The 26,181-nt window shown below is 38.8% G+C and overlaps 1 protein-coding gene across 3 annotated transcripts in view; it reads right to left on the bottom strand.

The window, feature by feature from the left end:
- The window catches only part of RNF19A (ring finger protein 19A, RBR E3 ubiquitin protein ligase), a 58,415-nt gene that overhangs the window by 7,389 nt on the left and 24,845 nt on the right, over positions 1 to 26,181 (bottom strand). For all 3 annotated transcript variants that reach the window (XM_005445374.4, XM_055703985.1, XM_055703986.1), the window contains 4 exons: positions 11,757 to 12,513; positions 6,224 to 6,432; positions 4,093 to 4,237; positions 3,338 to 3,500 (listed from right to left, as the gene is read on the bottom strand). In XM_005445374.4, coding sequence (XP_005445431.1) covers positions 3,338 to 3,500; positions 4,093 to 4,237; positions 6,224 to 6,432; positions 11,757 to 12,373 — 1,134 coding nt within the window. In that variant the 5' untranslated portion in view covers positions 12,374 to 12,513. The remainder of the gene's footprint in view (positions 1 to 3,337; positions 3,501 to 4,092; positions 4,238 to 6,223; positions 6,433 to 11,756; positions 12,514 to 26,181) is intronic.

The raw sequence follows: 26,181 nt of genomic DNA, 5'->3' as shown, positions 1-26,181 counted from the left end.
TTATTGTTTGGAATCTACCCTGCTCTCTTCCAGAGAGACCACGTTTTATGTCAACTTACTCTGTATCTCAAAGAAAAGAAAACTTATACATTTCTTAATTTTAGGCAACTTTTTAAAAGTTGGAAGCCCTTCATCCAGCAACTAAGCATGTACTTTCAGCCTCAAGTTAGAAGAGCTAAATAATTTAACAGCTTTGTTTCTTGAATCATTAGTCCAGCTGACATGACTGGGAAAAGCAGACATTTTCAGGATCACAGAATTAATGGGAGAAATCACTATATTGAATAATGACTAAAGTATCCAAATAAAAATACTGGGCCAGAAGAAAAGGGATTTCAATAAATGCAGAACATTGGTAGGTTACAAGACTTGTATCTATAAAAAGAGAGGACTAGCACTTCCTTAAGAAAACTATCACAGCACAAGCACAAACTCTTCCAATGCAGAAGAGTCACAGAAAGTTGTAACAGAACAACGAAGCTTCCTTTACTGAAGCAGCAGCAGTATTAAGGAAACAGAAAGTAGGTCAGATTACTATGAATGGGTATAATGGAACAGCATGAGTGTGTCAGGACAAAATCAGAAAGGTTAAAATAGAGGAGACAAAAAGGGGGACATCAAAGTCAACAAGAAATTATTCTACAAGTACATTGCTAGTAAGAGGATGACCAAAATGGATCAATTTGCTATTTAACAAAAAGGAAGGACAGCCAGCAGATGAAACTGGAGGCCTGTTTAACTTTTTTTTTCCCTTTAGCTGTCACTAAAGATCAACTGTGAGCCAGGTGACTGGTGACAAGGAATAAGGCCTGCAGGAAAACAGCGGGTTAGTGTACTTGCATGAGACAACCTGAAAAGTATCTCAAGCAGGCCCAATTTCAGAGCCACTAATAATAATTTTTGAAAATGATCATTCATAGAAAATGTCTAAAAAACCCAGAAATCAGGAAAACTGGGAAAAGTTAAGCTGCAATAATAAAAAGGTGTAAAACAAAAAGCTGGAAAATTAAGGACTAGTGAACTGAACTTTCACTTCCCGAAAACTGGGAACTTGCAGACACTAAAGCAAATGCATGAAATAAATAAGGTCACACTGATTCTTTTCCAAGTTGATTTAGTTTTCTTCTGTGACAAGGTAACTAGCCTTGAGGATGGGGAGAAACAGTGCGTGATGCACTGACTTGAGCAACATTTTGACAATTTCTTGTATGACACTCAGAAAGATTATAATGGTCCAGACTGAAACAGAGTAGAGAAATCTATCAGCTTCATGCAAAACTGGCAGAAGACATCTAAGCTGTCATCAGGGTTTTTTACTCCTCAAATTGACACTCTTCACTCAATATTTTTTCCAAGAGATATGCCCTGGATCCAAGAGTATTCAACATTTTCATGAACCTGGAAGATGGAAGGAAAAGAATGTGTGCGTTGAATTTCAGGTCAACACAATCTGGCAAGGTTGCAAGAATGCCAGAACTAGTACTAGTCTTGAGAAGCTGAAAAAACGTCCTGAAATGACTAAGATGCAGCACTATGGTAATGAGTTCAAGATTACCCTTAGTGAAAGACTAATTGCCTAAATTACCAGTATGGTGGGGAAGGGTATGTGTTTTAGAGTACACAAAATGAAAATAGCATGTCGTTGAAAAGAGATAACTGGCAGTTACATGCACAGAATCACCCCTTCATTATCTCAGCAGCAGTAATGCTTCAGCTTCACTGCTGTACTCAAACTGGACAAAAACAAAGGTGATATGAACAACGGGAAACAAATCCAGGACAGAAGATAGGAATCAGAGGTCTAAATGAGAAAAACTGCAAGTGTTAGATTTCTTTAGAGAAAGGAATGAAAGTAGACTTTAAAATCATCAAAGATGTAAAGGGATATTGCAAAGCAAAAGGATTTCTTATGTCAGCTGAATATAGGGCAGTAAGAATATAGTGTAGGAAGAGAATTTACATTAGTGTTAGAAAAATCAATTTTACGAAGAAGAGTAGGCTTGGAGAACCTGTGGAATCTCCATCATCAGACATTTTGAAGAAAAGTGCAAACATGACGGGAGTCATAGAAAAATGACCATTAAGCAGTGGGGTGCAATGGAAATGCTCATGAGGCTGCCCTCACAGACTAACTTTCTGAGACTTTACCGTTAGTACATGAAAGGTGGCCAGAGATGGAGACCTATCCCAAAATCTAATGGGAAAACCAGAACATACAATAGTAATTTGAAAGAGGTAACTGCCGCCTTCTTCCTCTTATTTATAAGGTTCCAATGGCTGTATGGGACTAAGACAAAACATAAGGGTCAAAAAACAACCCTAGCAGAAGGTAAGAGTACTTGCTTGAAGGACAAAGATGAAAAAGAATACAATGGCAAAGCTGCATCCCTGGTCTTTTTGTCTAGCAGCAACAGCTCATGCGAGAGAGACACACTTCCCCCCTCCTCACCCCTATAAATGCAGAATTACATGTCTGTGCCATTCACTGTGAGAATCCATGCTGATAAAAGCAGAAAAATGAATCTTCTGATTATGCCACCCAGGAAACGTAACTGATCACTTATCACCCGCTGAACCAAGTCACCATTTCAAAAAGCCTGTTTTCAGAAGGTTTAGGTAACTTACTACTTTGTCCTAAATTACGAAGGGGAGATGTATTTTCCTTGCAATTTGTCATTTACTTTATACTAAAAGATATTCTATTTTTGAGAGGAAACATCAGCTGCTTTCTGATTAACATGGTTGTTTCTAGCCAATTACCACAAACAGTAAAATGAAGATAGATGCCGTCTAGCTACCTGCACTAACCACTACTCCACATGGTGGACTGGCCCAAGCCAACTACCAAGCTGCTGAGTATAAATGCTTAAACGTGTGCATGCAGAAGCCTATACTAGCAGAATTTTATACTAAAACACTCTAACTATCTGCTTTTATGAGAAACAAGAATTTCCTTTTTGCCTTCCTTCTCCTCCAAATACTGTTTAATTCTAAGGGACCCAAAGGAAACCAGAGATTAAAAACAGAACAGTTTTGAAAAAGCATGCAGGAACTTCCACGGCAAGATGCAAACATTGGAAATTGTGTAGTGTTTTGTGCTCTGCCTAAGAGGAACTTCATTCTTAAAAACACCGCTTCTCCTTCCTGTACAGTTGAAATACACCCTTAATTCAGGGGTTGGTTTGTTTTTTTTGAAAGTTGTTTGGTTTTACTGTTTTGTCTTGTTTTTTTTTTTTTAAAGGCTGGTGAAGATAGCCAACCGGACATAGTATTACCCAAAGTCATACAATGCTGAAGGTAAAACCTTCAGCATGTTAGGAGCTGTAGCACATTTTACCTTGCGTCCCACATACACAGGAATTCCAATAATCATAGCAGGAATAGCAATGCCAGCTATTAAGGCAATTCCTACAGGAGCTCCAACAAGCGTCCCTAGTTGCCACAGTATTTTCTTCTTACGGCTCCACGGTTTCTTTCCCCAGAATGTGCAACCTGATGGGCTAAGAGAAAGATGAAAAACTGTAAAAAAATTGTAAATAAATCAAAATAACTATATACTACTGAACAGTTCTCTAGTTACAAAATTCTTGTTCTTAGGGTCAAGTTACAGATCTTATGGATACTAAATCACCAGTTATAATGGCTTCAGGGTCTTTTTTGGGTTTTTTTTTGTTTGGTTTCTTTTTTGCCTTTACAGCATATTTTGCAACATAAAGAGAAGTATATTGCGTATTACCACATGCCAATCTGTGGTTCACAGGAAACTCAATCAGAGTTTTTGTATTGCTTCTTTTGAAGACAATACAGCAGTACTAAGACATCAGTAAAAATAGCAGGTATGTTCATCTAAAACACTTCACTTGTTGTACTAAGTACACATCACATGCATGAAACTTCGAAAAATATTTTAAAACAAAAAGTAACAAAGCACTAATTTAAATACGTGCATCGAAAACTTAATTCTCAGATACGGATACTTCAACTGTGAATCTCTACTCCAACAGGATGAAAGCCAGACCTACAGCACCCAGGAATCTACTTCTATATATGTTAGAAAACAAATTACCAACCAATTTTTTTTCTGAAATGTACCTTAAGTAATGTAAATCTGAGATCTCTTTCATACATAGCCAACAGAATTCACAGCCACAGACGGCACAAGTCATATGATTGCAGCTTCCATCATTCATTTTTATTATATAAGCAGCACACCGTGGGCATGGCTTTATGTCATCAGCTGTTTAAAAATGAATATTAAGATCATGTCAGTTCTTTAGACAAGCAAATTTAATCAAAACACAGACATATTTTTGGGAAAAATGATTGAATCATCTGAAAAGCAGAAGTAGTTTATTCTAAAGTTTGCTTCACAAATCTTGATTTGGCAATGACTTGATAGCTATTTGTATTTGTAAACCTTGGACTGAGTAAAACTAATGAAAACACCACATTAGATCACATTCAAGTAATTGAATAGTTAATGCATACACTCTGCAAAAGGATTTTCTAAGCTTAATGCAATATATGTTAGAGTTGGACATTAAATATGTATGTTAATACAGGACTGATAATATGGTCTCTTCAAATACATTCCTTTTTTTACATTTCATGCTGTTATGAATCTTTTACTTCAATATTCAGTCTCCACTGTTATTTCTTCTTATCTTAAATCCATCTCCTCTTCCACATTAAGTGCATTTTGTTGGCATCACCAACCTCCTCGTTTTCACAGTCCTACTTAATACTTACTTACTCCCTAGGGAAAAAAAAAAAAAAAATGTGGCAAGAAGAAAATTCTGGAGGCTCTCCTTGTTCCCAACTCAAATATTGAAAAATGCAGTTAAATGACTAGCTCTATCACTAACAAACAAGGGGTCACATTGAGCAACAGTGAAGTACTTGTACCCTGACACAACCACAGCTGCAATCTTCGTTCCTTCACATTACTGGTTAGCATCTGCACTTTGGGACAAGCTGTTTACTCACAGCAGCAGAAATAACTTGCAGTTCCTAGTGCAGAAGTCCAAGTTTACTGCCTCTGTGCTACAAGGTAGGACACAGGGCAAAGAGGGGTTATACTCGGTATAAAGAATATCCAAGGAGATGCAGAACCAGCAGAACACAGCACCTCCACCAAGTCCAGAGCACATGGACAGCGAGCAGTTGAAAGGATGCACTAGTTATTCCCAGATGGGGACAGATGCACAACCTACAGGGTGGTAACTAAACTGAGTAAGTGCTTACAGCACAGGTACGGCAGAGCTACTGCTGTTCATGCTGAGAGGGACTGAAAGGGAAAGGAAAGGAGCTGGTGTGGTAATTTATTTAAGGTTTATTTTAAAATTGATTTGAAAATAGAGCAAGGTGCCAATTTTTCAGGCAAGATGAGGTGCCTTGTTAAAATAAGCCAGCACAAACCACAAATTTAGAGACTCTGAAGTTTACAGCTGGACTGGAGAACAGCAGCTCTAAATTCAAGGTGCAAGAGAGACTTTCCCCCAAATATCTACCTTGTTTGGTCAGGCAGACACAAAAGCTGCCAAATAAATCAGTTTGATATAATTCAGAGCCAAACCTTACCAACAGCAAACTGAACTCTTTCTCTGCAAAATACTACTCTGAATAGAGTTTATTCTCTTTTTTGGGGGTTACAAACAAGCTCTATTTTAAGAGATGAAACTGTTTGCTTTCTGGTAGAAAAAAACGGATGAGCATTTTATTGAAAAACAGAAATTAGTACTAACAAACATAGATGTCAAACATCAGAGATGGCATCAGACAAATGGTCTATTCTGAAAGCAGGAAATCAGTGTTTCTCTTTTATTTTTAACAGCTGTTTTTATTAGAAGCCCTGTGAAATTTCACCTACAGTGGAGAAAATAAGTGTCCCCAGTGTGTAAGTGATACAACTAATGAAGTCAGCAGGCCAAACACACAGAATGCTGTGCAGCAAGTTCCTTTGACTTCACATTTTTCAGCTACAAAGCAAGAACTTTAAATACTGACAAGCCTCTAAGATTGAAGTCAGGTTCTCTGACCACAGAATACTTCAAATTACAACATTTAAAATTTGAACTCAAACTAAAAATTGTGTATTTTATGTTTCTGAAACACAAAGCAGCTAGTATCTACCATGCCACTATTCCGTTCTTTTCTTTTTTGGGGTTAATTGTGCAGATGTACCAAAAAGATATTTTACAGACAGTGTCCTAATCATAAATACCTGCTGCTCCAGACTCCTGGCTGTAACTAATAGATGAAGAACGAATTGTTCTCAGGCGCAGACTTTGAGCTCTCTCCTGGCGAGCAGCATCACAGGTCTGGTTGGGATGCCAAATCTGCTTACAGTGGTAGCAAAACTCAGTTCCACAGCCTTCTCGTCCACATGTAAGTTTGGGACAGCTGGCACATCCAAAAGCGATCACAGCGTATCTTGAATGATCAAGAAGGGCAAGAGAGAACTTTGTTAATAAACCCAGTTCTATCTATAGACCAAAGCAGACAAGACAGCTGCCAGAGCAGCTGAAGCAGGTACAAAGGCAGTGGACATCAGGAGCTGACATTAGGTGGCCAGCAAAGGTTCCTTATTGCCTCTTTCCACACCACTATCACTACTGCATTAGATTAAAACTGTACAGAAATACCACCTCCATCAGGTTTGCGTTTTGAAGTTCACATGATAAAAATACAGAAAATGTATATTATAGTTTATATTAATACTAGAGCTGTATATACACACGTGCATGCCTCAATTCCTACCCATTGTAATTTTTTTCCAATGATTTTATGCAACAGCTTTCTTTTAAATAGAAAATAATAATAGGCCCGCTGGTATGAACACTTAAAACAATGTATAGTTTTATTTATGTGAACAGTCACCCCTGAATAGGCTTAAACAGATTTATAAATGTAGCAGGGCCTAAATTTATGGCTGTTCAAATGAAGGTAATTTTATTTTAAGAAACTAAATTGCTTATTTCCACACTCTGCCCAATTCATAGCAGTTGCATAAATTAACTCAAAATATTCTTTATCAGTAATGACACTAAAGAATTATTCCCATTCACACAGCAGTCTGAAAAGTTAGCTATTTTCATTTTAGAATAGCTAAATCTGAAGCTCTGTGAAGTTAATGCAAATCCTATCCCTTTCATCAGTATTTTAAAACCACGTCTGAGGTTCCCCCCCCATGAAGTTCTGCAAACAAGCAGCAGTTTTCAACCTTTAATTTTCAGATGATGCAGTTACAAATAAAAATGAGATTGTTTTCAAATATTTCTTACTTTCCAAGGAAAAAATCTTGTTTCAATAGTTGCTAGACTTTCTACGTTGTTGCCAAGTTAATCAGCTCTATTTTCCCACTTAGTGCAACTGAAGAGATAATTGCTTTGTATGTACACAAAGAGACTGATTCAAATGCCGTTGCTTCAACATACAGGGATACATCCAAAACTCACTAATATTCTGTCAAGGAATCTCAATTGTAGGTCACAGAATGAAGGATCAATTTATATCCTACCTCCTGATGCTCATAAAGAGTGCATTCCTGAAAGCACTCCCCATTTGGGATTCATGTATTGGCATACCTTTAGAAAGTAACTTTTTAGACTGGGGAAAATACCAGTTAAAACTGTACAAGATTACAGGTTTCATTTCAACATTTTACATTGATTTTATAGGTGATGTGAAAGCCAGAAGTTCTTCTTAGGCTGAGAGAAGGGACAAACAACAAAATTCAAAGTAATAATGAGTAAAACAAAAATGAGAGGCAAAGAGCAAGTAATTGAAGAAAGATATACAGCCAGAAGAGGAATAAAGAATTGGTACTCTTTTGCCCAATCTGCTTTTTGCTTGACAAAGATAACATCTAGGAATCGCTGCTCTCTTCTAATAACGTCAGCAATATAACCTCAGAGGAAAACCATCAAATAATTCAGACAGAAGAAAAGACAGAACACACCTGGAATACTGATTCACTAAGGCTTGTTAAAATTACACTGGAGAACTGATATGAAGAAACAGAATCTCAAAAAATTAGTCTGGAACAAAGCCCAAGAGGTTTCCTTAACCATGCTTCTTCCCCACGGAAGGATCACTCATTTGCCAGTGTCCCCTACAAAGTCACCGCAGGCAGGCTGCAAGCCCGTCCAGACCTTTACAGTGTTTCAGGTAACAACAACAGTCCAGATGCGTTTGAGCTTGCACCAACAGCCAAGAGTGTATTAGCCCAGGGTCAGAACGACTGTGGTGCCAGTGGTATGGACCATTTCTGGCATCAGACTGCTTTAGTGCTAGAGACCTCACAGCTCACAGGCAGCTCATCCAGGGCGTAACTACTGCAGCAGAGGTTCTCCTCTAAACTAATCCATAGTTCTCTTGTTGGGAAGATCATAAGCAGCTCTCTACTGGGACAGAAGTATGTAAAAAATATTTTAGTAATACGCTTTAAGACTGCAGTTGACTTTGTTTCAAGATCCATTTAGTTCCAGCTTTGCCATCTCTAGGACCTGTTTTTACCCGCAATAGAGTGAAAGACAGCTGGAAAAAAAATTTACTTCTTAACTATTCTTTTGTTGTTTCCCGAGTACACAGGGGCCCACGATGCAGAAAAAACCAACATTATAACAGACTAATCTAGTTTTCTCCCTCTTTTTTCCCTTCATGGATCGAAGTTTTTATAATTATTTGCTCTTTACCTGGTCCAGATCTTTGTCCAAATGCAATGCACAAATCCTGAAACAATATTACATCACATGTTTCATCACTGCTGAGGAGTCAAAGTGCTGTCGTGCACCATCCACTCAGTTCCTTCTTTTATCTATTTGTGCAGAACATTTTTCCTACCAAAATGCTCTACGTTGCACCTATTTCCTATTTATTACAGGACTTATTTCTAATACTAAAGACAACTTTAGGAAATAATGTTACCCTCTGAAGTTATTGCACCTCTCCTACTTGGGATTAATAGCAAATTTTGTAAATGCATTCCATCCAGCTCCTTCATTAAGTATTTGATCCATGCCAATATCAGGTCAGCTACCATCACAACCCTAATGCACTCTGCCAGTACTGTGTATCAAAAAAAGGTTCAGAAAAAAAGCGCCCTTCGTTTTAACTGCATTTTGTACAAGTTGATTACAGTTGCCAAAGCAATTAGAAACTGCAATTACTGCTGTACCACATAACTGTGAAAGCAAACGTCTGTTGATCTGAAGTTTGTGTGTGCTGTATGTGATACCTCATCTTTAAACAATGCGTGACAGCACAGGCTGTTCAGTGAAAGCCTGAACAGTGTTTGCTTCCCTAAATCTCATGCTTGTACAATTCCTTCCCCCACCCCCTTCTATGCTCCACAACAACAATAAATCCCCTTTACTACTTTCTATACTGCTACCACTTCTTCCCACCTCCCTCTGGGTGTTTTCTCCCAGTTCCCCTGACTAGCAGCAAGGTGAGAGACCAGTGCTGCAGCAGGCTCCAGCCAGGCACATCCCACTTGCCAGGTGGTGCTAGCCTGGAAAGCCAAATTTAAAAGGTAACTGTAGCATTCACATGCAGGTATTTCTCTTGCTGGAGGCATTACTCTTTTGCTCAAGTGTTCTGTTTTTTCCCCCCCGGAAACTTCTTAGATTAATTTATGCTGAATGCTCAACCCCCTCTGTCCACTGCATTTGAAGATGCTAACTGTTTCAAAAGGGATCAGGAGCAGGATGGGAAAAAGACAAAATGTGATTGCACAAGCTCTTGTTTCTTTAGGATGACAACCATAAAGAACGATCCTGCTGAAGAGTATCCAAGTGACCAACTTCATCCAATTTTAAACTCGTACTGAGAATTCAGTGACGGGGTACCACCTGTGTATCTGTACTGGCTGCGAGTTAAAACCAGAATCCACCTATTGCTGTGACGCATTTCCCTACCACATGAAACATATATTAGGAAAAAGTTATGTTATCAGAAGTACAGTTAAGGTTGCCCATATAGCAACTAGTTTGTTCCCCTCACACATAAACGTTGGCACAGTTTAGCTGCCTGGCAATATATTGTTTTCTCCATAGGATTCCACCCTCAGAGTAAGAAGCATGCAGTAGGCAGCTCTCAAGCAACATTTAAATATTTGCTATAGACTGAAACATTGCTGTGGTCCCACATTATTGCACGGAACTAAGTTTGTTCTGAAGACATTTTATGATGATATAATCTACAGCGATCATCATCATAGTTTCTGCCCATTTAAAGATACTCAGGATTTAAAAAAAAAAAAAACAAACAACAAAACTGAGGCACAAAAACTAAGCAAGGCAAAAAGTCTCCATTAAACAAATCTGCCTTAGTCTACTTACTGAAATTCTAAAAATGTATCTGAATCACTGAAGCACAGTTTAACAGAAAACGGTTTAACCGTTCTTACATGCTTCCCCTTACGCTGTGCAACAGAACACAAAAACGCAGGGAAACTTGAGCAAAGCACACTTCTGCCTATCAAATAATGCCTTCTAGTGGTTGTTTTCTTTTGCAGTATCAAAATACTAAGAGTAAGCTGTATTGGTTTTGTCCACATGACTTTGCTACAAGCTCAGGCAACCAATCCATCTCTCAAGCAGTTTTTCCTTCTCTGCTCAAACTGTACCACCACAATCCCACCCACACTGGACCAGAACCTTTCTAGCTCCTGCTTTTGACCCACATTAGCTAATTCGATGTCATGTAAAATATGAAAGCAAAACTGTATTTCAGATGTTTCTTACAATTTAAATTTGAAAGCCTCCTAAATATTAAGCACTTGAACATTAACATTGGAATATTTAATCTACCTAATAGTCGGTATATTTTGCTTGTTCTCTTCCAACATTCTTTCTATTCTTCTTTCGACTCACTGCTCATCTGTGAGACTTTGAAACAGAGGTGTCATCTTCTATGCGTTTTTACTGGGCACTGCCCATCTGGATGGCAATCATGGCTGTAACCTTTAGACATAATGCAAACAATCTCTCTAAAAAAAAACTTGCTGAAGAATGACATTACGAGATACCAACAGCAGAAAAGCATGGTAAGCTGCTCAGTAGTACTCAGCCTACTCATGACAGAACTCAGAATGGTTTCAGAATTATTCAAGTATTAAAGCAGCGTTAAAACATTAAGTTCCTCAGATAATAAGCAGGAACAAGCCAATTATTATCTTACATCAGAATGCTGTTGACAGGCAACAAGTGGTGTCTCAACAAATCACAAGATGGAAGATATATTTCTACCGAGAGAAAACCTTCGATCATTTTTCACAGTTAAAAGGCCCAAAATATCCACTCTGCTTTAACAGACTAAGTTAAAAGTACAGTCATCAAATTTTCAATTCTCTTTAGTCTGAGTTTTGCACTGTTGCCTTGGCAGTGCAACATCTAAATATTTAGATACATAGCAACCACCTACCAATAAGTTTCATGACATTGCATGACATTCCCCCTGTGCAGAAAAAAAAAAAAAAATCCTACTTGAGGAAGGGTTTTATTTTGGAAGGCAGGTTGTAGCTTGGGGGTTTTTTTGCTTTGCTGTTTTGGTTTTCATTGCTTCTGTTTGGGGTTTTTTTGTTTGTTTTAGTTTTGCTTTGTTATTTTTTTAAAGAGGATTCTGTCTGCTACCTACTGGTACAACATGTAGTAAAATGTTAAAGCAATTCACTTTTCAAAAAGCATAATACTATGACCACTATTAATTTACACTGTCACTTTTTTGCAGATACTGGGGAAAAAAATACATACCCACAGTCTGGAGCTGGGCACCACCTACAATCAGGATCCGCAACCAGCCATCGCCTAAGCATAAACTCTTCATATTTTTCCATCAAGATGTCATCATTTAATATCAAACGAATGTCATGAGGATTAAATCGTTCTGAGCATTCTGGACAGCTAATATTAACCCTGCTCTCGGAGATTTCTATCCGGAGATACTGACGCAAGCAATCCACACAAGATCTATGGTGACAAGTCATTATCTCCGGGAACCTGTCCTTGGAGTGCCGCAAAAGGCACAAGGGGCATTCCATGAAGTCTCCACTTGGTTTGCTGCTAGAGGTTGTTCCGTTATCAGAAGAGGTACACGTGGAGAAAATAGAGTTCTTGTCTGTACACATTTCTGAATGAATACTTTCAATACTTGCAATCCCATCAACACCACCATTTAAATCCCTAGACTTGCGTTTTGTGTCTTTTTTTCTCCGGAAAAGGGAGCCCAATGAAATTCTTCTTTTCTTTGGTGCCTTTTTAACTGATGGCAAGCTCACAGAGGAAGCAGAAGACTGGAGGTCCCGATCAGAGCCCATTTGCCGATGTAAACTCATGTCTAGGTCACTCATCAGAAATGGGTTAAATTTCATACACAACCCTAATCATTTTTAAGGATCAAAATAATCAAGAGTCAGAAGATACAGGCATATTATTACGTAATCCAGTTTGAGAGTCTTCATGCAGAAAATTCATGTGTACCTGCTTCCAGCAAATTCTTCATAGAAATTCCCTATATTAGGAGGAAAGATAAAAAAAAGTTAGAACCACATCCATCACTTTTGGTTGTGAAAGGTCACAGCACTCTAATGACCTGTTATTCATATTACTAGCACCTTCTCCTCACCATCTGACCCAATACTTCTTTCTGTCAGCTTTTTCTATCCTTTACATCCTTCTCATCTTAACAAGCTTGAAATTTCCCTGTAGTCAAGGAATATCTTTATTACACTTAAGCAGTGCCAAGAACAGCATCTTCACTCTTCTGCTGTCTAAAGGGTGTGGGGTTTGTGTGTACGTGTGTAGAAATTACCATAACCCAAGGTGACACCTAAGGAAATATATAACAAGTTTTCTATAAAGCATTAGTAACAAGCTTACAGCACTGGAAACTTTTCCTTTTTCTCTACCTTACATTTTCCACATGTGCAATAAGGTCACGTACAAACCCAATATAGTCAGTTGAAAGAAACAATAGGTTTTTTTCAATCCATTTAGACTGCCAGTAGAAATTAAAATCACTGTGGCTAAACAACTCAAGATACTCTCAAAACCTAAGAGTTCTCAGAGAAGTATGCAGATGCATATTTATCATGTAAGGCACCCGAATATTTCGGGAAGCAGAGCTGCAGAGTGAGTGACAGCCAACACCGCCCTGCCCTTCAACTTCCACATTGCAATTCAAGCAAAGACTGGCGTTAAGGTGACAACATCTGAATTTTTATCATACTGATTTTTATTTTTAAAAAAAGCCCCCCAGATTGCCATCGCATAGGTACATATTCTCTAGGTACAAGATGATGACAAGGATTTTTTTTCTATTCTCTGTTGCTTAACTGAGCAGCTCCAAGAGGAGAGAGAGAAAGGTGCCTCCGAAGGAGGAGGCAGCTGCAAGAAGCGGCAGACCACCTCCAACCAAAAACTTGCCCCAAACGCACAAATGTTACCACTTCTTGGAAGCTTCACTGTACAAGAGGGTTTTTCTAACTCTTAGTGAGCTGCTGCTGCAACAGAAGAACAAGAAGGCATTTCTTACACATCAGTGCCGCATACCTGGATGCAACTGCTGCTGGCACCATTTCTTCCCTCAGCGTTTCCCAACTTGCCTCCCACAAAGGGGTGCAATGGGTTTCTACCGTTTTAGCACAGGATGGTAAAAGTCAGAAACTGGATACTAGAAGTAAGTCCAAAGGTAGAAACAAAGGAATGTAGAGGGCCACTGACGATGAGACAAAAATATAAGCTCTAACTCACACATCCTGGTATGGAGGAGACGAAGGGAGGTAAAAAACCACCTCCGAGGTGAATGCTTCTATTTACCAGAGTCCAGGCAGCCTGCACACTGGCTAGAGACCAGCTGAAAAACAACCGTGCGCTGTATGTCTCCAGGACACCATCACCAAGATGACCGGGCTCAAGACCAGGGAGTTTCAGAGGAAGACTCACCAGCAGGGGAACAGGTATACCTTCCAAAGGGGAAACACAGAAACAGCCCGCGGGCTGTCCAGCTCGCCAGAGCAGCGTGTGCAGCAAACCCACTGTTGGGCCCTCTTCAGATTACTGTACCCTGGTGTTATAGATGTACTAGCAGGTATAGTCAAGTCAAAACTACTCAATTTATGCTTCCCCACAAGAATACTACCTTCTTCAGGTGTAAGAATTTAAAAGGAGAAAAACCCAAACAAAACCACCCCCGGGTTTTGCTAAAAAGGGGTCATAGGTTTTGAGCCATTAGGCTTTTTTTATTTTTAGGGGGTTTTTTTGTTCAGTTGTTTTTTAAGAAAGAATGTAAAAGCCACTAAAATCTATTCTATTTTTTCAAATGCTGAATTATTATTAGGCTTTTTTTTCCACCACACACACACACACACCCCCGCCCCGGGAAAATCTTACCTGTGTGAAACATGAACCAGAGAAATCTTATTTTATTCCCAGGGTCTGAAGTAAAGCATATTTCAAGAACATAACATACTCTTCCTTCCCTTCTAAGGGCAAATTCTCAGCTTAAAATCTAGTCAAAAGGAGACTGGGAACAGACCTGCTTCTTTTCCCAAAACAAATTTAATACTTTTACGGCTACTATTCCTTGTTAAATGAAAAAAAACCAACAAAAAACCAACAGACATCCACTTATCTAAAGGAAAAATGTGAAACTGAAAAAAAACCTGCTCAACAATGATGACAGAAGCGAACATCCTTCTCTCCAGGATCTTGGTATGATGTTATATCATAGATACACATAGCTGGTAGATGGTATCTGAAATATGCTACAAATGCACAAATCCTATAGCCTATGGCCGATTTGTAAGTCTAAAAGTGCAAGAATAACCTTGAAAGCATTATCATAACTACATACTTACTAACATTTGTATGTTCACAGAGACACTGCCAGGACAGTGGAAAGTGCCATCCTCCAGAAGCCAGGACAGTCTTTGAACATGAATAGCAACCAAAGCATCCATTTCAAGCAAGGTGGTGTTGGTTCAGTTTTGGTTTTTTTGTTTAATAAAATACAAAAAAAGTAGGAAGTAAACACAGTAACACAGCCAAGCCCATGACTACAAGCCTTCCCCTCCTCCCTTTCTCTGGAGAGGAAAGAATGCATATTACAGCATTTTTGCCAGTTTCAACAGATGTACAAAATCAAGAAATAGCAGCTCTGGTGACGAACCAGTTGTACTTTTTTTAAAAAATAAACAAAGATTCTCCCATGCTCTAAAGAAAGAGATGAGTACATCCTATAGTTCTGTTTGCGTAACGATATCTGATAGGCAGTCTCTCAGAAATAGCAGATTGCTCTTGCAAAGAAAACAGTTAAACTTTGGCAGGATTTTGAATAGAGAAGTTGCCAGGTTTTTTCAGACAATTGTCAGTTATGCTCTTTAGATTTAAATGCATAAAGCTAGTTTTAAAAGCCATACTCTTCCTTATACAGTATTTTTGGATTGCCACTTTAGTGACGTTCAAAGATGACTTTGCTGAAGTGAAAAGATTCAGCAGATGACTCAGGAAAAGAATAATGAGGACAATTGTTACAATGCTAATAATGATCAGAGCTGTACAAAATCATAAAAGCCTTATTAGTGCAGTCTGGAGCACCAGCCAGTTCTCATGTTGCCCAACCCAACCCAGCATCTGCATGTTTTCGCTGACAAAAAGAGGGAAAAAATACTTGATTCTGTACAACCAGGGAACACAATGACTGTATTATTCCAGTAACAATGAGTCCACATGAAGGAGATACACTGTGTGAAAAATTAAGCTCTGAAATCAAGAGACTTGAAACAAGCCAAGACACACAATTATGGCAGTAATATTGAACAATCTGATTTCTAGAGGTAACATTCATTGCAAGTTCTGCACCACTCTCACTGACCAGTATAAACCCTGTCAATATACAGAAGCAGCTAATTTGACACAGCAAAGGAATAGAAAAACCACACATGAAGTTTAACTCCTAAAAATACAAGTTCACCACCATCCTCAACATTTCCTCAAAAGCACTTACTTACAGACTACAAAAAAACATGTTTCTGGCTTCCTGCCATGCCTAAAGCCCTACCACAAATCCAAATTCCAGCCGTGCTTTGCATTCTGCTCATGCTACAGACTGCCACAAAACACCAGTGGCCACAGCACAAACACACACCTTGTCATTTAAAGATCTCCAAAAGCACAAATGATGTTTACAGACATAACTCACATACAGCTCAGTACTTAACTGCTCTGTTCCTTCAGTAATCCTTCCTAAATTGTTTGCTGGGGAAAACCTAACACCCAGTTAATTTCCTTCTATAATTCTTTTTTGACCATGCTGCTTCGGGCAAATGCTATTGGTAACCATAGAATGGAGCGGGAGGGAAAGGAAATTGGAATAATCTTGCAAAGGGAGTTTTCAACTCAGAGAAGACTGCTGTGAAAAACAGCTTCTAGTGTGGCTCCCCATGACGTAACCTTTGCTTATCTCATCTTACCAATTTACAATCTTTTAGGAAATGCACTGGGGCAGCCGAGTATAATCCTACTGATTTTGCAAGAGAAGAGTGATACAGCCCTACTTCCATAAGCCAGACTAACTCCCTCATGCTCCAAACTGTCTTTCAAACACATCAGGGGCACAAGCTCAACATGCTGCCTGCTCTTCGATTACATGTTCAACCTGGTGCACAGGAGCAACAAACAAGGGAGTCTGCCACCAGGACAAGCAGCTTCACACATCTGCAAAATGAAGGCAGGCTTGAACATTTGTGCACGGAAGGAGAAAAAACGCCATAAACAGACGTACCTACCTCCTGACTAAAACCCTTAAACATTACCTCGTGTCACTTGTACTTCAATGGCAAATTTAGACTTTTCCTGTTGCAAATGAACACCCTTCATTTTAGACGTTTGCTCCTCCTGGCAATTTAACCAAGCACAGGGTTTGTGTTAGCATACTGAAAGCTGTTTCTTGATTAAAACTAAGAGCTTCCTTCTCTGACATCTGTAATTCCCAGCATCTACACTCTGTAGCTGCTTTCTAAAACGCACTGCTCCAGCTTAAAGAGAGCTGCAACAAAAAAACCCCAGAACTTGAAGGTCATCCAGTGACAAGGCATCACAGATCTGAAATACATTTCTGCCTCCCTCTTCCAATGAGCACTCCTGCCAATCACATAGCATCCTGAAATTTCTAAGCTATGATGTTCTTAACATAGAGGTATCTCTAAACATCTAAAAGAGGCACCAAAAATATGTTTACCTTTTTATTTACTCCATGGTGTAAGAACTGTAAAAATAGTGGAATAAAACGTAAACCAAAAATATGCAAAAGCTTAAGCTACAAAATACCAATGCACAGGATTAAAACAGCAATCAAGTTTCTCATTTCAATGGGCATTATTTAAATGTCAATTCATTCCACAATAGTTTTAAAAATTAGGTGAAAAAAATATTTCTAAAATAACCCCCTACTTCCTTTACACATGCCTCAGGTTCAACTAAAAATCTGGCACCTCTAAGAGTTCAAACAGTGATGACCAGTTTGAAAGAGCTTAACAATTCTGACAGTATGTGCTTCTGTAACACCATGTCCCATTAAAAAAACCCACCATACCCACTCACATCAATGCAGATGGTGTCAGAGCACGATAGGACTGTTACTTGATTTAATCACAGACGATTTAGTATAAGCAGAACTAACACTTTGCAACTTGGAAGTAAACAAATAGAAATTATGGAGAAACAACAGAGGTTCTGGCAGAACCTTTATATGCACTAAGTTGAAAAATGAAACTCCTTAATGGTAACATAATGCAGCATAGGTGAAACGCTTAATTGCGACAATTAGCAGAATGCACTTATGACTCCTTCAATGTATTTCCCCTCAAAAAATAAAATTAGGAATAGTGATATTTTCCATTTAATGTTTAGAAGACGGTAAAGATATTTAAATTTAATTTGTGGGGGGTTTTTTGGTCTCCTAACTTTGATTTCCAATAAAAGTTGAAATTAAAGGGTTGATACTATTTGGATTAAACTGAAAAGTTTATTCTATAAAAGAAAGTCAAGAAATTCTTATCAGAAGATTTCTCAAGCTTTTAAAATTAACCCAGACCTATAGACACTTATAAAACATTTACAGTGATTTGTTACAGTATGGCAGGATGCAAAAATGTAAAGACAAAGTGACTTAATTCATTTAACTCAAACTGAGCTGAGTAAAACTGCTTTAAAAATATACTCATCTAAATTTTAATTCATTATGGTTTTTCGCTTTTGAAAAAGAGGGCACTGGTGTTTAAGTTTTATGAAATTTATCCAAGTAAAAAGTAATTCTTACCTTTCAGACACTTTTGCAGGAAGGTATCTTTACTCCTGTCCTGCTTTGTTCTAGGAGCCACGTATGTGAATGCTTATCCTAAAGCACAAAGACAACTCCTTATGAAAGTTACCAGAGTTGCTTCTACCACTAGTAAATCTTTTTCAGAGTGAAAATTACTTGATCATGTAGTTAACTAGGCTCTCATTTCTTTACGCTTACGATTGACTACTGATCGCTGCACAGATGCAGTTATTTCAAAAATAGGACTCCCAAAACTTTAGTAGTCTGCCATGTCAAGTCTCAAACTTTACGTATCATCTTTAAACAACAGAAGAGCAGCTTCAGTAAAATAATTTCACTTAATCTATGCAAATTCAAAAGACTGGGAGCTGTTGCCTACAAGTACTGTACTAAGCATTTGCTCACTAATTCCACGCTGGAGCTTGCAGCAGGCTCGCTGAAGGTGCTGACAAGATCTGGGCCATGCCCCTATCGGCACAGAACTGATAAGCAGAACAGAGTAGAGCCCTTATCCCTGAATTGAAAGGAAGTTATACCCCCTGGCACAAGCCAGCTTGACACACGTAGGCCAATAGACCCATGCTGAGTGAGAAAAAAGGGATCATCCAGGAGCAAAAGGGCTTGCTTTAACATACGGGAGGTTCTATAATGCAGTCAGTTTACTTTAGGAGAGTCTTCTAAGAATAAGGATATTTTAGAGGCACTATGTAACGCCTTGTAAAATTAAACAAAAGACTAATGCTAGATACCAAAACCAGACAAAAGGCTAGAGCAATCCCCTCAACACATGCCAGCCTTTCTTTTCAGCTGTTAATCTGCACTTCAGCTGGGGTGTTCACTAAAGCAAGAACAGGACTACTATTTATTTGTAAAGTTATCTTTCAACAAACGTTAAAGTAAAACATTATGCTTTCTCTAAGCAATGTCATGTCTGGATTATTGCTCCATATTCTAAATCACATCATAAAAAACTCCTGGTATTCACAGATACTATCGTACAAGAAGTTACAAGAAAAGCACTTGTGAGGCAGAGATATTTTAATTTCTTTAAAAACGACATTATGCACTGTTACCACTTTCAGTTTATTCTGATTGCACTTCATTTTTCTTTTAAGTCCTGTGTCAATTATCTGGAAATTCTATTTTCACTTATAGAACAAAGCGATACTGTTTGTAAAACAACGAAGCAAACAGACTGACCATGAACCCGCTCGGGCTCAAAGCCCGAGACAGACTGACCAAGCATTAAAATCCAAAGATTGACAGTATTTAAAATATACAGAAGCCTGCAGAGTACACACTGCAGAACTGCCACAAGTTAACTAATATACAATGTTCTATTTTAAAATTCGCAATGGTATTCACAAATGGAACATGACAACCCAATCTTGACAGCTAGAAAAGTCTTCAACAGAACAAAAAAAAAAAGTTATGCTTCTTTCTTAGAAATTTATGTACAATACATCCTGTATCATGTGTCCATGACAGCTGCTGTTAGAAAAGGAAGTCTTGCAAGCTGCTCAGCTCATTCTGAAAGTCTCTGAACAGCCCGTTGCCAACTCCAGCAAAAGTGTTCCTCTTGCAGATCATGTTTGTAAAGAAGAGAGTGCACTTAAAGTACCTCCCCTCAGCCGGGTGGCAAACAGGCAAGAATTCCTTAAATGCTAAAGACATTAATTTTCCAAACCAGCAGCATTAAATCTGGGTATATTGAGTGTAATGGTTGACCAAAGCTAAGAATGCAGTGGGAGAGATGCTTTCTATTTGTGAATCTCCAGGCCTACGTCTGCTGCAAGTTAAAACTAACAGGATCAATTTTCCCTTATCTAACTCTGCAGAGCAGCCTTAGCTCAACCATGCACTCGCTCATTATGTCGAAAGCTTATCCTATGCACCGTGGTGCATCACTGTACGCAAATGTACAGACTCAGCCAACAGAAACCAAAGTCTTGGAAACAACAAGGGGAGGGAGAAGAAACAAATAATCACCAGAGCTTTTAACTATTTCAATTCTTCAATCATTAAAATCCTTACGCTAGCACAATTTTTTTCTTGTGTAAGTGATGGGAATGTATTCTCTTTGTGCAATGATGGGCACATCATCTTGTGATGATTTTCACTTCTGTTCTGAATATTGTGGGGAGATTTATTTATATATTTACATTGAAGTAATGTTCTGCAATATATCACTAGCTAGTGGTCTGGAAAGTAGACACAACACTAAGGATTAAAAACTACACAAGTTGCCTATCTTGTGTAAAACCAAAAAAAAGTTTTAATCTAACTGTATTAGTACTTCAATTTAAACTAAGTACTCTTTCTGACCATCAGCTGAAAAGAACATTAGCCTGTAAGAACAAATCATTCAAAAGATTGACAAATGACTGTTTGACCTGCCTGAGATAAATAAAAATTCCCATAAACCCAAAAATGTAAAAATATGTTGTAAATTCTGGTTTTAAAATCCAAATAATTTTTAAGAGCAATCAATATAAAAGACTAAATAAAATAAGGAAGTTCATTCTGAATTCAGTCTTCTGATTATACAGTATGAACAGATCCAGACACTTCATCAAAGCAGTCTAAATAAAAGCATAAAGGCAAAGAAATTATCTGGCAACAGCAAATTAGCAATTAGGAAAATAATCCCAAAGCAAGTTTTCAGAGTTTTTTAGCTCTGTATTTATTTCAGTTGAAAATAAGTGTTCTCCACTTTTGGTTTTACTCTTTAAAACTACTGCTGAATAATAATTCCTTGGAAACTCCTGTAGCTGCTTTTTATTCTAAACTATACATTGCAAAATACTCGAAGTAAATATATACACCAGTGAAATAATACCAGAAAGTTGTTTCCTGCAGCGTCACCAATCCTGCAAGTGGAAAGCATTGCAACACTCCTGAATGCTGAGATCATTCCTACAGAAAAACTCCTCCAAAATGAAAATAACCAAGACTCACAATTCCAGCATACACAGATGTAATTTCAGGTCTGTAATTCTGCCCAGTCAAACAGTAATGGCGACATACTGAATTCTGACAAGCTTTTGTTTTCAAGCAGGTTTTAAAAAGTTTGCCCTACTGCAAAAACAAACCAAGTAAAATGTACCAAGATGTAAGGTGGGACAAATACTGAAGTAGACTGATCTGAAACCAAGAGCAGGAGTTCCAGAGAGAGCACTTGGGCAGAATTTGAACAGCATACCAGAGAGACAGCAGCCTGGGGGGATACACAAGAGGTGACACATCTCAGTTTCTGGCTTCTATTGATTTTTACATTCAGTAAGAGCCAGAAGTTTCTATCTTGCACTGCGGAAAGATATTATTGACCAGCTGACTGGCAGCATCTTCCAGCTCTTTTTTTTCCTCTGGCATCAGTAACCTATTTCGGGGGGAGAAAAATAGAAAAAACAAACCCAAAATAAAAAAAAAATGTGCGCTGATCTTGAAGTAGCTTTTCCTCAAAATAAGTAGTGCTGGAAACTATTAACAGATTACTTTTTAATCTTTTGGTGCTATTTTACCAGTTTTATTAACAAAACAGATATACTTTGGATAAAACTTACAAAGTAAACTGACTAACTAAAAGGGAACAAGTTAATAAAGAATTCTGAATTCTTCCAGTGAGATCAAATTAGGCTGTTACCTTACCACAGGATGGGGTAAGTACTTGGTCACAGTTTCTGAAAGCCACTGTGAAATGACAGTAACTCGGCCCTTGAGAACTGAATAGCTACCGTGCATTGGTCTCACTTGATGCAAATCTCTTTAAAGAGAAACTAATAATTCTGTTAAATATAATTCAATATAAAACTTTCAGAAAAACTTGGGTGACTGAATGAATAATCCATGCCAGTCTATTCTAGCAGCAGCAAGTCCAGGATAGAGACAGCAACCATGAATGTCTTCTGAACTCTTGTTATGGCTAATACCATTACTGCTGAAACTGCCCTTGGGTCAGGTACAGCTACACCGGTGTAACTAACCGCTCCTGTTCACTCCAGATGTGAGGTTAGTGCAAAACCTAGTATAATGTGCCCAATTCTACTGCTGCCTGGCTTATGAATTTGTTCTGTCAGTACATTAACTGAAAAGTCCTGCATGGATGTATTTTATATCACCAAGTTCATTTTTTGTTTAGCGATAGCTCTAGTTAGAACTGGTGCTATTTCAAATAGAGACCAACATCAAAAAAAGGATGAACAACTGAGAGAAAAAGAGAGACAAAAACAAAGACAGGGAAAGGTCTAGCCAGGGAAACAAAAATACTCCGTCCTGCCAGGAACACTGCCTCTAGCTTCCAGACAGGAAACACTCACTGCCTCCAGAAAAACCATTGGCGTCAGGAAATGGCAAAAGTACCACGAAACTTATCTCGCAGCTGAACCCAATGTAGAACGAGAAGAGAACATTAGAAAAGGAAGGTAAAAATAAACTGACTACCCATGAATAAACAGATCTTTGCTTACAGATACACAAGGTGAAAATTTCAAAACTGACGCTTCTTTGGGGAAAAACAATTAGTGGAAAGGATTCTTCCAGTCCTGCTGAAGATAAATAAATAAAAAAGACCAGTCTGAAAAGATAACAGCCTATTCAGCATAGACAGGGCAACAGAAGGGGAATGATCTAGCAGCCTTTACAGATAGACTCCACTAGCATTATAAATAGTGTAAACGCCAGTTAAAAAGCACAAAACAAGAAAAAAGCTGAACGCTTGTCATTTAAGGTACATCTGGCTCTCTACCCACGCTAGAAATACAATATATGCCAACAGGAGGAGTTATTCTGCCAGCACCGTTATTCCACCTACAACAACATCATATACTGTGACAAAAAAATATGCTATGTCAGCACATAGCAGGATTTAGCCAGGTTGATGCAAGTTTTTCCAAACATTTTTTCACTGACAGCAACACAGTAACTGTTACAGACTAGGGACTAAGCAGTTTCTCTATGCAAAAAACCTGCTATATCAAATAGCTAGAAAAGTTAGTGCAAAAACACCGGCTCCTGGCTTTGAAGACTTACTGTTGAGAAATTTTCTTTGTCCTCATTGCCTTGTCAATGGCACCAAAGCACAAAGCAAGACAGGGGAGTTTGTAATCCCCTGCAAGCCACTGTGCGTTAGCCAGAGAGACCTTACAGTCCTGCACCCCAGGTGACACTCTGGGTCACACAGTACCGACAAAACCTTGGCAATGCCGTGACATTCCAGACTGTCAGAATGCTTCCCACCAAACTTTCAAAAAAACCAACCCAAAAACCTCAAGGTTCCCTGCTGTGCTTAATACATTTAACAACAACACAAAGCCAGGAGAAAAAAAAAATAAAATGCAGGAGACCTACAGTGGTTTTCCTCTGCCAGCTGAGGAGGGCTGCAGGAGCACTTGGCGGCACTCAGTGAGCAACTGCCATTTGAAAGGACAAAACCAAGTGTGGGTCAAGATGTATTTGCACTATTCCATTTACTCCATGACTTTCAAATTAGCAAGTTACACCTCCATTGCCAGGCCCCACAACACAGGGAATATTTCTGAAATACAACTCCCCTGTTCTCATGCTTTTGAGGAGGGACTACAAAGCCTCTTTCCCCTAACATTTTCCCCCTCCACACCCAATCCCACATTTACAGGTGCAAACAGACATATTCTAACATGTCTTTACATACACATTGGGTGATGGTAACTTTTTTCCTCCACACAGCATCATCTTAAACAGCTCTTTCTAGACAATTATGGAAACATCATTAGTTGGGTCCCTTTGTGCAACAGACCGTGACACATCATCCATTTCAAACAATTACAGGCACAAAAGGGAAAAAAACGAAGCAAGCATAACGCAATACCTAGAAAAGCTACTGTGCCTACTTTCTCCATTATTTAGAACAGCTAAACACTTTCTAATTATAGCCTCCAAACAAACCTGCGTTATTTCAGGTTCTGAGGTAAAACCATACTTTGTGGTTTTAAAGCAGTAACACTGGCAATGTATCTTCAACTAAACCCTTTTCAGTAAAACTTTAAAAAAACCCAATACCTCAAGTCAGATTTAAAAGCTTCCTAGACCACAGAAACATCACACTCCGTAAACAGAGTTAGTACAAAAGATGCTACCTCAGGCCAAGAGTACTCGTTAGCCTAAATCTGAGATACAGTCCTCAAATGTCAGGATGATTTTTTCCTTTAAAAAGCAGAGTAAGTAATTTGTAAACACTACAAAAGCTTCTCGTTTATTTTTTGTATCAGCTGCAATCCTCCAGCTTGACTTTGAATCCTGTCACAGTGACACCCACAGTTCCGCTCTGATGGCCTTAAATATAGCTCTCCTGAGCTGTTTGCATCCAGATAAATCTCAGATGAAACAAGTATCTTAAATTGAATATAACACACAGGCTTTCATATTTATTTCCAAGTCAAAGAAATTTGTTTAATCAGCAATAACAAAAGTAAATCCTCTTGTTAGTCTTAAAAACAAATTACCACTTTCTCCGGCAGATCATAAATTCACAGTGTATCTTTAAAATCCTTGCTTTCTTTCTACTTGCAAGTTAACCATTATGAATTTCAAATTGCAGTAGACAATTACTGATTTATTTTCTGTTTGCTTATCTAAACCTAATGTTAACACTGGCAAAAAATTCCTTCTGAAAAATATCTTCACTTGAAACACCAGCAAAGAACTGTTACCGTAAACCCAGTTTAAAGAGCTGAAAGCAATATCCTGCAAGCCAAGAACGTCAGGCACAAGTATTTACAAGATAATCTGAAATGTCTGTAATAAACAAATTGGACAATACATAGTTCGTCAAGTACATTTTCTACCCACAAAAGATATACACTGAGTAGCTGGCTACACACACCATTCACAGTGATACACACACACATACACCAGGTCCAGACTCTGTTTCAATTCCAACATGCGATTATCTACACCAGCCAGAGCGACTGAATGTGTGCAATGCAAAACCTCTCCCTAACTTCGCTGACGTCAAAGCTCTCTTGCCAACAGATGCTTCTGAAGTAGTTACATTAAGTCTCCATTGTGCTATGTAACTCAGAGGCTGGATGCCCGAATCGGAAAACAAATGCTGAAGAGCAGGAAGAGGGGGAAGACAAATGCAATTTTTCAGTCCAAGACTACGGCTGTACTGTCTCTTCATGTCACTGGCTCATCTTCCAGGCTTCAGGTAAATTCTCTGTATCGATGAGAGCCAGGAAGAGAACGAAGCAGCAGCAAGAGCCCAAGAGGTCAGCTGAAGCAACCTGCTAGGCAGCAGCTGGAGAGCAGGCCAGGCAGAGCACAGCCTGCGGCCCTGTTCCCGTCCTCGTCCCCCCGGCCGGTCACGGCAGCTCAGCAGGACAGCAGCACCAGCCCACTGCTAGCACACCTTGTCCCTCCGGGCCACACAGCCCAGCCCGGACAGAACGAGGGCAGACAGCCATGCATTTGTCTCCTTCTCCATCTTCAAAAACAAAACAGATGGCTCAAGTAAGAAACATCTGGATTACTCTAAAAGGAGTAACTGTAGCCAAAGCTAACAGTTCATATACTCTGCAAATCACTTAAGACTAAGGCATTCCTGAAACTGCCTGCAGTTCACCATGTCCGTGTCCACAACGGTGGCAGAATACCTCACAGCGGCTATCTAGGTAATTAACAATAATACTAAAAAGATCTCAAAAGTTATTTCAATAGCCTCCTCTATTCACTCAGCTTCCACAGCTACAAGGGGTCACCTCTGTTCCAATCCAACACCAATAACAATCTGAATTTTTACTCAGAAAGGCAATGCTCACCCTCAGCAAGCCACACACAAAGGCACATTCACAAGCGTGAAGGCTCATGTCACAGATCCTC

This window comes from Falco cherrug, chromosome 3 (assembly GCF_023634085.1).
Source record: "Falco cherrug isolate bFalChe1 chromosome 3, bFalChe1.pri, whole genome shotgun sequence".
Taxonomy (NCBI): Eukaryota; Metazoa; Chordata; class Aves; order Falconiformes; family Falconidae; genus Falco; species Falco cherrug.
The sequence above is the reverse complement of the archived record's forward strand: the minus strand, read 5'-3'. Positions and strand labels throughout refer to the sequence as shown.